At 39.5% G+C, this 14,416-nt stretch overlaps 1 protein-coding gene across 19 annotated transcripts in view; it reads right to left on the bottom strand.

The window, feature by feature from the left end:
- The window catches only part of ZRANB3 (zinc finger RANBP2-type containing 3), a 313,593-nt gene that overhangs the window by 25,039 nt on the left and 274,138 nt on the right, over positions 1–14,416 (bottom strand). For 15 of the 19 annotated variants that reach the window (XR_010344621.1, XR_010344622.1, XR_010344624.1 and 12 more), the window contains 4 exons: positions 13,408–13,518; positions 11,961–12,363; positions 9,427–9,558; positions 6,154–6,240 (listed from right to left, as the gene is read on the bottom strand). Coding sequence is in view for 12 of the 19 variants with exons in the window: in XM_064382815.1 (XP_064238885.1) it covers positions 6,154–6,240; positions 9,427–9,558; positions 11,961–12,363; positions 13,408–13,518 (733 nt within the window). In the remaining 7 variants the exon portion in view is untranslated. Of the gene's footprint in view, positions 1–1,448; positions 4,389–4,821; positions 6,241–9,426; positions 9,559–11,960; positions 12,364–13,407; positions 13,519–14,416 lie in introns of those variants that run through there. The other 4 variants (XM_012468448.3, XM_012468449.3, XR_010344625.1 and 1 more) reach the window with 3 other exon arrangements.

Raw genomic sequence — 14,416 nt, 5'->3', positions numbered from 1 at the left:
TAGTCTTTAGAGAAAGGTAAATCAAGATCACAATGAGATACTATTTCATACCCATTCAGGATGGCTACCATAAAACAAAACAAAACAAACAGTGTTGGTGAGAATGTGGAGAAATTGGAAACCTTGTGCATTGCTGAAGGGGATGTAAAATTGTTGCAGCTGTAGAAAACAATATAGCGTTTCCTCAAAACATTAAACATAGAATTACTGGTTCCAGTAATTCCACTTCTGGGTATATACCCCAAAGAATTGAGAACAGAGTTTCAAACAGACATGTACATACTCATGTTTATAACAGCATTATTCACAACAGCTGAAAGGTGGATACAACCCCAATGTCCATGGATGAATGAATGAATTTTTAAAAATTTAGTATTTAATAATGAAACATTATTCAGCCTAAAATAGGAAGGAGATTCTGATACATACTTCAACATGGATAAACCCAGTAGGCCAGAAACAAAAGGACAAATATTGTATGATTGCACCTATATAAGGTACCTAGATTAACAGTTAAATACATACTGACAGAAAGTAGAATGTTGGTGTTTTACACTATTCTTGCATTGCTAAAAAGAAATACCTGAGACTGGGCAATTTATAAAGAAAAGAGGTTTATTTGGCTTATAGTTCTGCAGTCTTTATAGGAAGCATGGTGCTGGCATCTGCTCAGCTTCCACGGAGGCCTCAGGAAGCTTACAGTCATGACGGAAGGCAACAGGGGGATCAGGCATACCACATGGTGAAAGCAGGAGCAAGAAAGAGAGGGAGTGCTGGGGGAGGTGCCACACACATTTAAATGACCAGATCCTGTGAGAACTCACTATCATGAAGACAGCACCAAGCCATGAGGGATCCACTCCCATGATCCAAAAACCTCCCACCAGGCCCCACGTCCAGGTTGACAATTACAATTCAACATGAGATTTGGGTGGGGGCAAATGGCCAAACTATATTAGGTGGTTACCAAGAACTGGGGAGGAATTTAGTTTAATAAGTGCAGAGTTTCAGTATGGATGGTGAAAAAGATCTGGAGAAGCATAGTGATGATGTACAATAATGTGAATGTACTTAATACCACTGAACTGTACACTTAAAAACAATTAAAATGATAAATTTTGGGCCGGGCGCGGTGGCTCACATCTGTAATCCCAGCACTTTGGGAGGCCCAGGCGGGTGGATCACGAGGTCAAGAGATCGAGACCATCCTGGTCAACATGGTTTTGAAACCCCGTCTCTACTAAAAATACAAAAAATTAGCTGGGCACGGTGCTGCGTGCCTGGAATCCCAGATACTCGGGAGGCTGAGACAGGAGAATTGCCTGAACCCAGGAGGCGGAGGTTGCAGTGAGCCGAGATCGCGCCACTGCACTCCGGCCTGGGTAACAAGAGTGAAACTCCGTCTCAAAAAAAAAAAAAAAAAAATTTACCACAATAAAAATTACATATGTGCATTGAATTATATTTCTGTTGGATGGTACTGGTCTAGAAACACAACATATTTTATATTTAATTATGATTAGTGGTCATAATTCACAAATACCTTTTTTTTTAAATGCAAAAACACCCTTGGCAGGACTTATTTGAACAAAATCAGGTGCCTGACCTCTACTTAACTACTAATATGCTAATATGAAACCACACTGGCATACGGCACACCAAGGGAGGGTGTCATTCTTACTTACAAGCTGCAGCAGGCACGAGGAACCAAATGGGCCACAGAGATACACATTAGGCTGGAGAAAGGGCCGACATTGATGTCAGGGTGGCAGATGGTTTCTAATGCCCATGGAGACATGTCCAAGGTCAAGGGATAGGGTAGTATTTGAGCAAGGATATTTCAATAGGAACTGATTTTGACATCGTGCTACATGCACAAGATGGCATACAGTGATGCAACATGAAATACCTCTTCCTCACCCTCACGTTTTGCTAAAAGAAGAAATTTTTGGCCTAGCTCTACCCTCTGACTCCCTCCTCTCTAAAGGAAGCAGAGTGACTTATCCCACTGGCAAATTTAGGAGAAGCCATGGAGGATGAAAATGCCTATCCCCTTTCTCTCTCATCAGTCCGTCTATAGGACAGACTGCTTTTATGTGCTGAGGACAGAAGCTGGCAAGTTTGGCCTGGAGATCCTTTACTCACTGTCCCCAAGATGAAGTCAAGTAGCTGCTGGCCTGGGTTTTGGGGTAAGTTTGCTTGCCCTGCAGGATAGATTCACTCTTACTTTCCTGCAAGGGAGTCACCCAGGGCCCCAGTTGAACACAGAGGCCCTAAGTATTAGAGAGCTTGACTGGTGCTGCAGATCCATGCATAATTTCTAATTCTCTTTGATGAACCTCAAAATTGACATTGTCAATTTCATCTGTCTGGCTTCTATGTTTCATTTCTCAACTGGTTCCCAGTTTGACTTGGAGAGAGAGGCATTAGCAATTATCCTTCTTAAACCTCCTAAGAGCAGTTTTCAAAACAGCAAGAAGAACAAAAACAGCATAGCAGTATTTAGTGTATGGCTTCAAAAAATATCCATTTGATGAAGGCCAAGACATAAATTAAGTCATAGTTCTGTAATAAAGTATTACGTAGAAGGCAGGTAAAACATTTTTGCAGGATTGCAAAGGCTCTAGGCTGAAGCATAGCAATCTGGAGTTACACTAAGAAGATTGGGCTGTGTCTGTGGCACGTGTGTGTAAACAACGCATGCCAAGCACTTGCTAGGTTCAGGTTGCACAAGAGTGCTTTCTTTAGCTCATTTTGGAGGCTAAGTTGAAACGATGTTGGGCTCTTTCTTAAACAGACTTGAGCTTTATATAGTTATAGGTGTTTGGAGGTTCTCCAATCTAATGACGACATCTGGTTCCAGGAAGGCAGATGTGTAAGAGCAGAGAGACTGTGAAATACAAACACTTTAGCAAATGTGGAATAATTAACAATATTTTTAAGGCATACCAGAGACCAGTTTCCAGAAAATAGCCAGAAGCTACTGCTAGGAAGATCCAGTCAATGATTTAAGGAGAAACTACTAAGGCAGAGAGGCAGGTAGTTGGAACACAGAATGTATCTTAGTAACAGTGACATTTCTCAATGGTAAATATGAACACAACCAGGGTGGCAAAACCACCCTTAACAATATAAAGCAACTGACAAACTTGAGATGGGATAAAACAATTTCTGGTAGTTGGATATTCGGATAGATTAGTGCAGTGACTAGGAGCCCACAGTTTTCCAGTTCAAAAGAATAAATGGTGGAATGAGAGACAGGCTAGTAATATGTAACAGAAAATGAGACATTATTTCCACAATTTACTTTTGATGTTTGAAATCCATAATTCTGTATCCTATGAGTAAATACAACCCATTTATTTACTGTAAAGAGCTCAAGAGTATTGACTTTTTTGACATATTTTTAAATGCCTCATACTTATTTTTCTAAAGAAACTACATTTTAAATGTTTCACTCAAGAATCTGAAGAAGAGATTTGATTTATTAGCAAGATGTATGGGCAGAAAATCCTTTCCTATCCAGTGAAGAAAATATAGAGGGTATTCAATTGTCCCAAGAAAATCTCCCCAAGAAATGTATGTAAGGCTGCAATTAACACTGAGAGTAGGCTTCTTTAAAAATTCCATATGAATTCTTCTTCCTGGCTCTGGGGCTACTAAAAGCAACTATTAATTTTCAGAATGTGTATGGGATCACTGTCACTCAGTGACGGGAACAGGAAGGCAGGCCAGCCTGATGTTGGCTATGCAAGGTTTGGGTGTGTAAGCCCCACCGTGCTCCAGAAGTCCTCCCCACCCAAAGGCATATTTTCATATGGTTCCGTATCGTAAGCTGGTTCATTCCCCACCTACCACTTCCCAGTTCTGTTCCTTGGATCCAGAGCTTTTTTTCTTTTTTTAGATGGGGCCTTGCTGTGTTACCTAGGCATAGCAAGGTGGGCTGAAGTGACCCTCCTACCTCAGCCTCCTGAGTAGCTAGGCTACAGGCAAGTGCCATCACACCTGGCTAGAGCCTTTTTTTGTTGCTGTTTTCTTAGCCTACACTGTATCTTGCAACTTCTCTGAGTCTTTTCAGAGCTGGGCCTATCCTTTTACACTCACTCTACCCACCTGTGTCTTTCACTTCATCTCCATCTCCTGCGTGGCAGCAGCTAAGTTCTTACTGGTGGCCATCTGCACTTCTTTCTGCACTCAGGATCTGCTGCTTGCTCTGACACTTTCTGTGTCCCTCTGTCATAACCTCCCATTTGCCATACATAGGGGGCAGCTTCTGTTTCAGATTGTGAGGATGAAAGAAGAGTCTCCTCAAGATGCCCTTTTGGTCTTGGTGATTAGATCAATCTCTATCTTTATTTTCAGTCCCAGAACCTTCATCTCAATGTGCCCTGCAAGTAATGCAGACCAAATTAGGGAAAGGCAGGACACAAAGCTCTGAGACATGTCAGGAAGGGATGGGGATGAACCAGTCAGCATCCTGTACAGCAAATGGTCACTGCTCCTTACAGCATTTTTAATTAGTCAGAATTCGGAAACTTTGTATAGACTGAGCCTATCTATCTTCATGGATTGTTTCACCTCAAACCATCATACAATTCTTACATCTGAGAACTTTCTCCTTAGAATTGTCACCTTAGTGTGACCTGAAGAGCAAGTTCCCCTCAAATCTGACCTACTTAGACCATACTTGCAAACACCCCATGCTGGAGGAAAGGCGGCGTGCCTGCTTCTTGGCTCTCAACCATGACAAATCCTAGGTTGCCTTGGAAATGAGGCAGAAAACTGCAAAGAGCCTGACCAACTAAGCAGAAAGGAGGCCAAAGAAAGTCCAACTTCATTTATAAAATAAGCAACATGATTTGATCTCATACAAGCAACATGATTTGATCTCATACAATGAAATAGAAACCGAGGAACAACTCTGGAAGGAAAATTCATGATTATATAATCTTTCTAAAAACAAGTCTTTTGTGTTGTAAAACACTAGCTATTAATTAAAGTAGGAAAATGCTCAAACCAAAGAGGTATACATCCTAATAGTATTTACAAACAGGTCCCTTTTGGGGATGCAATACTTCCTTGGACCTGTATTTTGTATAGTTCTGACTCTTTGCTTTCATGATTCTGACATATTGCAGGATTAGGCCCTGGGTTTGCTTCATGATCACTCTTATTTTATGTCAATTACATTTTAATATTATCATTATACTTTTAAATGCATATAACCATCTGGTTATGCCTTACTATAAAGTGGTTTATCATCATCACTCTTTTTAAAAGAAGTACCAGAAATATACCTTTAATAACACAGGGTTTTAAAAAGAGAATATGAGAACCAGAAAAGAATATTTTGACAATAAGCCTAGTTTTATTCATTTTTTAAAAAAAGATCTAAAAAATCAGGCCTGTGCTCGCTTTGGTAGCACATATACCAAAAAAAAAAAAAAAAAAAAAAAAATCAAGATTAAGTGACATTTTACATTTTATGGTTTCAGTTATTTAATAGTTTTAAAAATTACTTTACACAGAACCTCCAAATTGTCCACAAACACCATTAGCGTTAGGTACCTTATTTTGAAAAGGGTATTTTTGATAAAGATGACTGGCTAAGAAATAAAGCAAGAAAGGAAACACCCAAAATGTGTACCCCAAGGTCATTCTGGAGGTATTTAGCGGACAATCTCTCTTGAATCCTAAGCAGGCTGGTCATGCTTGGCCCAGAACTCCTGAATAATGATCTGCCTCTGAAATTTCCCATAAAGTTTTGCAATGTTCCATTCATACCTATGACAGTCCAAAACCAATACTAATCCAGAAGCATTTTTCAGGTAATTGAGAGTACATTTTTTAAATACAGTCTATGCACAATATAGTGATTAGGCATATTAGGGATAAAGAGCTTAACAAAATATTGCTGAAACATAATTGCTAGTTTGCATAGAAATATTTAGTATCATATCTTAGTTTCTGTTAAATATTTTCAAAATGTATTTAACACTAAAAGTAATTAGTACAACAGAATTTGAATTCTCGATTTTTGTTCTGAAAATTTTTACTCTCAATATATTAAACATGGAAAAATTTTGTATTAAATTATTCCACATGTAAACCATATGCCATTCATTCATGTATTTTTCTACTTTACTTCTTTACCAAAAATCGTGTGATGTCTGATCCATGCTTTGATGCTAGAGATTGTCTTCTCATCTGGCTTCTTTCCTTAGCTTGTCTGGCAGTTCTCTAAAAGTTAAAAAATATGCGTGTGCACATGTTAGGAAAAAAGCACTGGCTACCAAAGCTCAAAAATTCTTTGTACTGTTAGTCTGGAAATTCTATACTGTCACTACACACATTTTCAGTGCTTGCCTATTAAAGAGTTACCAAACCACAAGGCAGATACTCTGCAGCTCTGGCAATTCCGAGGTCCTAGGTTCATTAAGACCAAAGTAGCAGGAGAAGACATACAACTTGAGAGATGTCGTGCTACCCAGCAACAGCATGAATTTCTCATTTGGAGACTAGGGAGGCCCTGATTCTCCCATCCAAATGGGAGTTCTTAAGCCATTTTGGGATTATCCAGAGTAGAAAATCTACCCACTTCCTATTCTCTGATCCCAGAGGTCATTTCCAACTCAACAGATGAGCCGGTGTAGAAAATAAAATGACATAGACCAGAACCGGATTCTTCCACTAATTCCACAAATAACATTTTTCATGACAATTTAAAAAAATAATTACAGAAAGGGCTGCATTTTCTTTGGCTATTTCTTAATTCTCTTATCGGTCTTGAATTTGCAAATAACTTGCTTAGCTGAGAAATCAGATGACATTTTTTTCCATTTGAAGTCCATGTGAGGTGATCCAGGCGGAAACAGTGAAGGACAGAAGAGAAGCTTACGGCCAGGTGCAGTGGCTCATGCCTGTAATCCCAGCGCTTTGGGAGGCTAAGGTGGGTGAATCACCTGAGGTCAGGAGTTCAAGACCAGCCTGGCCAACATGGTGAAACTCCGTCTCTACTAAAAATACAAAAATCAGCCAGGTGTGATGGCACATGCCTGTAATCCCAGCTACTCAGGAGGCTGAGGCAGGAGAATCAGCTTGAACCCATGAGGTGGAGGTTGTAGTGAGCCAAGATCGCACCACTGAATCCCAGCCTGGGTGACAGAGTGAGACTCCATATCAAAAAAAAAGAAAAGGAAGAGACGCTTACAACTAAAACAAATTACAAAAACCAAAAAGCCTGCCTACATGACATGATCCCATTTATGTAAAATGTTTTTTTTTTTTTGAGACGGAGTTTCGCTCTTGTTACCCAGGCTGGAGTGCAATGGCGCGATCTCGGCTCACCGCAACCTCCGCCTCCTGGGTTCAGGCAATTCTCCTGCCTCAGCCTCCTGAGTAGCTGGGATTACAGGCACGCGCCGCCATGCCCAGCTAATTTTTTTTTTGTATTTTTTAGTAGAGATGGGGTTTCACCATGTTGACCAGGATGGTCTCGATCTCTTGACCTCGTGATCCACCCGCCTTGGCCTCCCAAAGTGCTGGGATTACAGGCGTGAGCCACCGCGCCCAGCCCAATGTTTTTTTTTTAATTGCATTTTAGGTTTTGGGGGTAAAATGTTTTAATATAAAAATGTTTGTGAAAAAACTGTGGAATATAGCATATTAAAAGAGTAGTAGGCTAGGCACAGTAGCTCATGCCTGTAATCCCAGCACTTTGGGAGGCTGAGGAAGGCACATTGCCTGAACTCAGGAGTTCTTGACCAGTCTGGGCAACATGGTGAAACTCCATCTCTACTAAAAATACAAAAAATTAGCCGGGTGTGGAGGCTTATGCCTGTAGTCCCAGCTACTTGGAAGGCTGAAGCAGAATTACTTGAACCCAGGAGCCGAAGGTTGCAGTGAGCCGAGATCACACCACTGCACTTCAGTCTGGGCAACAGAGTGAGACTCTGTCTCAAAAAAAAAAAGAGTAGTAGTAAAGAGTTCATACATTATAAACATTGGCAAAGGATCTGAAATAGTTCTCAAAGTTTAATATAATTGATTAGCATCTTTTAAAAACATTAGTGTCTTTAGCAAACAAAACAATTGCAGGCCATTCTCCTTGTACCACATGGCACCCACTCACTGACTGTACTCAGTGGCAGTTAAATGGGCTTCTGGGGCCACAAATGAGTAAAATTCTTTGGAAAACAGTTTAGTGATAAATTCCTACATTGTCAAAAATATCCAAACACTTTTGACTCAGTGATTTTTACATATGAGAATCTACCTTACGGAATGACCTCAAAAAGTAGGAAACAGTCTTGTTTACAAAAAATGTGCTTGGTGGCATGATGCAGAAAAGCAAAAAAAATTTAAATAAATATTAATCAGTATGGGAATAGTTAAGTAAACTACAGTAGAGATCTACTCAATAGTATTATGCAGTCATTTTAGATGATATAAATTATGAATGGTTGGAAAACATGAGAAATGTTTAGATCTTGCTATAAGTGAAAAAAAGTTGAATACGAAGTCACATATTGAATATGTGCCTCTTTTTTTTTTTCTTTGAGATGGAGTCTTGCTCTGTCACCCAGGCTAGAGTGCAGGGGTGTGATTTCGGCTTACTACAACTTCTGCCTCCTGGGTTCAAGCAATTCGTTGCCTCAGTCTCCCAAGTAGCTGGGGTTAGTCGCCTGCCACCATGCCCAGCTAATTTTTGTATTTTTAGTAGAGATGACATTTCACCATCTTGGGCAGGCTGGTCTTAACTCCTGACCTTGTGATCCATCCACCTCGGCCTCCCAAAGTGCTGGGATTACAGGCATGAGCCACCGCACCCAGCCATGTATGCCTCTTTCTAAGATGATCTCAACAGGTAAATCTTATTACCTTTTACTGGACTGCCTATAAAAAATTCATCCTGGTAGATAAGCAATACTATGTGTTTTTTCTTCTCATTCTAAGCAACAGGTAACTAACTACCCAATGATGTGCCAGAGTTAATTGGTTTCATACTTTGGCCAGCAATGAAACCTCTGCATGTTGAATTGAGTTGGTCCTAGAGATAATTTATTAATGTTTTCAGATATTCCAGGATATCCTTAGTTATATGCATGTATGACTGCCCCAATTCACCAAACTTCCAGTTTGAGGATCAGGGTCTCGTCAAGACAATATATAAATTGTATTCATTTCTTTTTTGGTAGTGGTGCTAATGTCTTGGTACTAAAATGAATTAAAAGGGAAGCAGCTTCTCTTGCATCTGTGACACGGGCCTTGAGAAGAAAAGCAAGTGTTAGATGATGAAAGGGATAAAATGTATCTTGAATCTCAGACCAGGGATAAATTCATCCACATAATCTTCCACAACTGTATGCACAATTTTCCATCTGACTTCTCAGGATGGGGTCAAAGCTATATGAGAGCTTCACTGACCTCTTTATGACAGACTGTGCAGAGAGTCTGCAGGTTGTCCAGGGAACACTGTCCTCCTCCCCTGTACACTGGCTTGATGTGATCCACCTGCCAGAAATGTCCTTCCCCTGGGTTTCTTATCATTTCATTTAGCTGCAATAAGAATACGAGAGCAGCAATTTTCAACATATACTGCAAGAACTGTGTGTTGGTTTTACATTGTGCAATCATGTTTATACAGAAAAATCATGGGGAAAAATACATCAGGATAGCTTTTTATAGCTTTTATTGTGAGTAGAAAAAACCCTCTGGTTAGCAGTTTGAACTCTGGATATCATTAGAGAAATAGTGTATTTCCCTAGCTCTCAAAGATATGCTAATTTATCTTTGCGGAAATGCTGATGAATTCATTCCTTCATAATTCAGCAACACTATCCTAGGTAAATAAAAATATATAGTTTATCTAACTGGCAGGAATTCACTAATATTTTAGTGGGCAGAGAGTGAGGAGTGATTTTTAAAAATTAAGCACACTACAAAATTACACATTTTATTTAGAGGTAGGGTCTCGCTGTCGCCCAGGCTGGAGCGCAGCGGCACCATCGCAGCTTACTGCAGCCTCGACCTTCTGGGCTCAAGCAATCCTCCTATCTTAGCCATCTAAGTAGCTGGGACTACAGATGCCATACCAGCCTAATTTTTCTGATTTTTTTTTTTTTTTTTTGGAGACGGGGTTCCACTATGTTGTTCAGGCTGGTAACTTTTGGCTCAAGCAATCCTCCCACCTTGGCCTCTCAAAATATTGAGATTACAGGTGTGAGCCAAAGCCTGGCCTAATTTGATATTTAGAATTGTTCAGATAGCAAAATTAGAAATCCAACTGAATTTTGGAAATGAAAGTGAATATTGAGGACAGTGTGCTATAAATAATATTTTGTCATAAATTGGTGTATTACATTTTACAATGCAATGAACACATATATGTGTGTGAGTGTATATACACATACATAGCCTTCTGATTGTGATGGACTATATTTCTGGGGTTACCTGTTTGCTCCTTGCCATTCAATATTAACATTATAGAAAGTGGAATCAACAGACCATAGGTGCCTCTTAATACACTGTAACACCTGTTAAGATCTTTTCCCAAAATAACTGAATGAGAATGAAATTAAGCCTCTAGATCTTAAAACTGTTATTCAGAAAATTGGGGGAATAGAAGAACATGTCAAACAATACCTTGCAGATACAGGGAGATAAATCCAGAATGGCAAATGATCCAGTATATTCACCATTGATAGTATAAAAAAGGAATGGGGTGCTATTATAGACTAAATGAAGCATAAGAGGCATTATTATCAAATGTACTGTCTGAGTGACAGTTTGATCCTAATTTGAACAAAGTAACTATAAAAGACTTTTTTTTTTTTGAGAGAGAGTCTTGTTCTGTCACCCAGGCTGGAGTGCAGTGGTGTGATCTTGGCTCAGTGCAAACTTTGTCTCCCAGGTTCAAGTGATTCTTCTGCTTCAGCCCCCAAGTAGCTGGGACTACAGGTATCTGCCACCATGCCTGGCTAATTTTTTATATTTTTAGTAGAGATGGGGTTTTGCCATGTTGGCCAGACTGGTCTCAAACTCCTGACCTCAGGTGATCCACCTGCCTCGGCCTCCCAAAGTGCTGGGATTACAGGCAGGAGCCACTGAGCCCAGCAAGACATTTTTGAGACAATCTGGGAAGCCAAACACAGACTTAGTATAATTAAGGAATTGTAATTGTGCTGGGTATGATAACTCGTACTGGGATTATATTTAAAAGAATGAGAGGAAAAGAAATGAGGAAAGGGAAAGAGGGAAGGAGGAAATGAGTGAAGGAAGGGAAACAGAGAGAAAGGGAAGAGGGGGGAACAAGGACTGGAGAGGGAAGAAAGAATAGAAGGAAGGAGGTCTTTACCTGTGAGAGATACAGAATGAAAATATTGAAGAGTGAAAAGAAATATCTGGAATTTTCTTTAAAATATTCTAGGAGATGGCCAGGCACGGTAGCTCGCGCCTGTAATCCCAGCACTTTGGGAGGATGAGGCAGGGGGATCACCTGAGGTCAGGGGTTCAAGATTAGACTGGCCAACATGTCAAAGTCCCATCTACTAAAAATACAATAATTAGCCAGGCATGGTGGCACATGCCTGTGATCCCAGGCACTCAGGAGGCTGAGGCACAAGAATCGCTTGAATCCAGGTGGTAGAGGTTTCAGTGAGTCAAGATTACTCCACTGCACTCCAGCCTGGGTGAACAAGGGTGAAACTCTGTCTCCAAAAAAATAAAATAAAATGAAATATTCTAGGAGAAAAAAACAAGTGAGTCAAAGGACAGATGAAAATGAATGGCAAAATGCTGGAAACTATTAAAGCTGGCTGATGAACATATGGGTCCATTATTTTCTCTCCTTTTATATATATGAATATTCCCATGTTAAAATTTAAAAAGTAAAGTTAGAGTCAATATTCATTATACTTAGTACAATGCTGCCTTCTATCTATCAGATGATTATAATTTACCTGTTCTAATGGGAGCTTTGAAGTCCAAGCAGCATCCAGAAGATTCTTCCTCTGACTTTTAGGGGCATCCCTCAGACGTAAAAAGAGTTCTTGTGCATTCAGATTACAGAGCTGACACACACCATGTTCAGTTTCAAATACTTTGGCTCGCAGGTAACTGTTATTAGATCGAATCCAAAACTCTTCCTGACATTTCAGAGAGCAAAACCGTGAATCCCAAGCGTTTGCTTTACATGCTTGCTTAGTTTGGCTAGTGGGTTGCTGACAGTGAAGGCAAAGTGGATTTCCTTCATTATCCACAGCCTGTAAATAGCCTTTGGATGTAGAAGGCTTCCCAGTGAGATCAGCCTGGACTGTGTCTGGACTTAGAAATGGGACACAGGCTCCATCTTCAAGAAAGTTTCTATAATTTAAAAAAAGACTGAATAGGTAACTAATGAACGATTAGTCTAAATAGTCATTGCTTCATATAAAGGTTATCAAAGTTTCTATATGAATAAATAGTAAACACAGATTACAATGTAGAAATGAAATAGCTACAGTCAGCACTCTATATTCCATGCCGAGCAACAAAGAACGATGTATTACAAAATATTAATTTGAATACAAATATGATGCCTCTCTTGGGAATTTAGATGCCCTCATGTTAAAGAATCTGGAAACATGTAAAATGTGAAAACATATGAAACATCTGGAGACGCTGTTAGAAAATGTTTCTTCAGGCTAGGAAAGGATAGCTAATGTAAAACCCCAGCTAAAGCTTAGTGGCTACCTGGCTCCTTAACTATATGGGGTCACACACCTCATTAGCTCGGACAGGTCATTACAAACTCTCTCCTCCAGCCTCTGCTAGCTCACAGGAAACAGTCACAGCCATAAAGTGACAGAGTAAAACAGCTGACAGTGCTGATAGGAATTAGAACAGAAGACTTGCTCAATACCATGTTTCCTACAGGTAAATGTAGAGTTGATGAAATTAAACTTAGAAACAAAACATCATAGGATATGTGCTCAATCTGTTAGAATAAAAGAAAAGGTACACTACTCAATTTTGTTAGAAAGTCCTACTTGGGAAGTAACAACAGCTGCTTTGTCTATTTTCCATAGTTGTTTGAAAAGTTAAAAGAAAGACTTCTAATGATGGAGCTCAAGATTAGGGGACAGAGCCCAGATGTAACCTCAGGTCTCCTGGCATCTACCCCCAAGCCCTGGGGCAGGTTACTTAGTCCACCTGGTCTCAGGGTCCTTCCTCATCTCTAATGTTTAAAATGAGGACACCAGGTACCTCAACAGGTTGCTAGGACAACTGAAGAGCTACTATTTTGTTAAAGTTCTATGTAACCTCTAAAGTGGTCATACAACGGTGAGACATTATTATGAAAATCAATACATAAATGTAAAGAAGTGGAATTAGCAATACTATATACTAATAGTAGAAAAACCTTACTTTGTGAAAGGATCCCATGGCCTGGACTCCTTTGTGATCAGACGAACATGGCCCCCAGCATTCCTCACTTTGTCCATTGAAGCTACAGCAACATCTTCTTTGGTTATGTATCTAAAACAATGATACGTTAAATAGATTCCCTCTATCTCATATAAAAATGTCCCCATTGCATGTTTATGCTGCTCCTTGCAAAAGCAATAGGAGAAAAAGCAAGTGCAATTCTATTCACTATGCTAAAACTCAAGTTAGAAAATGGAATTTTCACCCTTTATTGGTGTCCGTTATGTGAGAAATACATCTCTTTGTTCCAAATTAGTTTTTTCCAATTTCTTTTTCTAAGAAATTCGAGAGTCACTCAATATCCTTTGGACCAATTTTCATTTAGGGGAAAAAGGAGTGGATGTGAGAATAAGAAATGATCAAATACTCGCACAACTGACAGCCTTAAGGAAATTGCTTGGCAAACTGTGCAGACAATCTCTAACTGCATTTTTACTTCCCTCTTGACCTTCCCTTTAAGGCTTCTCCAAATCACCTTAGTCAGTTATAGTAGTATATGAGTGTTTGGGTAAATTGAGTCTCTTTTTAGTTAACCAGGTTCAATCACATCTTCTGTAATCTCAAGGTTGTTCCCCTTATTATCAGCCCATACAGGGTTTATGGATTCTTCCACAGAAATAAAGCCATTCTTGATGTGGGATTCAGAACCTTATTACCCAACACTAACAATACCACACAATGGTTCAGGGACTAGAAGTAAAGAGAAGTTATTCCAATTAAAGGTGTTGGGGGAATTTAAGTTGTTGAAATGCAATTAGCCAATTAATTTCTTCTTATTAATTGGCCCAGTTTCTCTGGTGGTTTACACCTATTGTAGATTTTTAAAATTAGTTTAAACATGAATTTCTTAATATTATTGAGTGCTTCTTAATTGGGCAGCTTGACAATAATATTAAAATTCAATCACAATGGAATTGTGCAATTGTAGGTAAAATTTTAGAAATTTGAT

The sequence above is a fragment of the Aotus nancymaae genome, unplaced genomic scaffold (genome assembly GCF_030222135.1).
Source record: "Aotus nancymaae isolate 86718 unplaced genomic scaffold, 86718_ANA_hifiasm-v0.15.2.pri h1tg000029l, whole genome shotgun sequence".
Taxonomy (NCBI): Eukaryota; Metazoa; Chordata; class Mammalia; order Primates; family Aotidae; genus Aotus; species Aotus nancymaae.
This window is presented reverse-complemented; position numbering and strand designations above follow the sequence as displayed.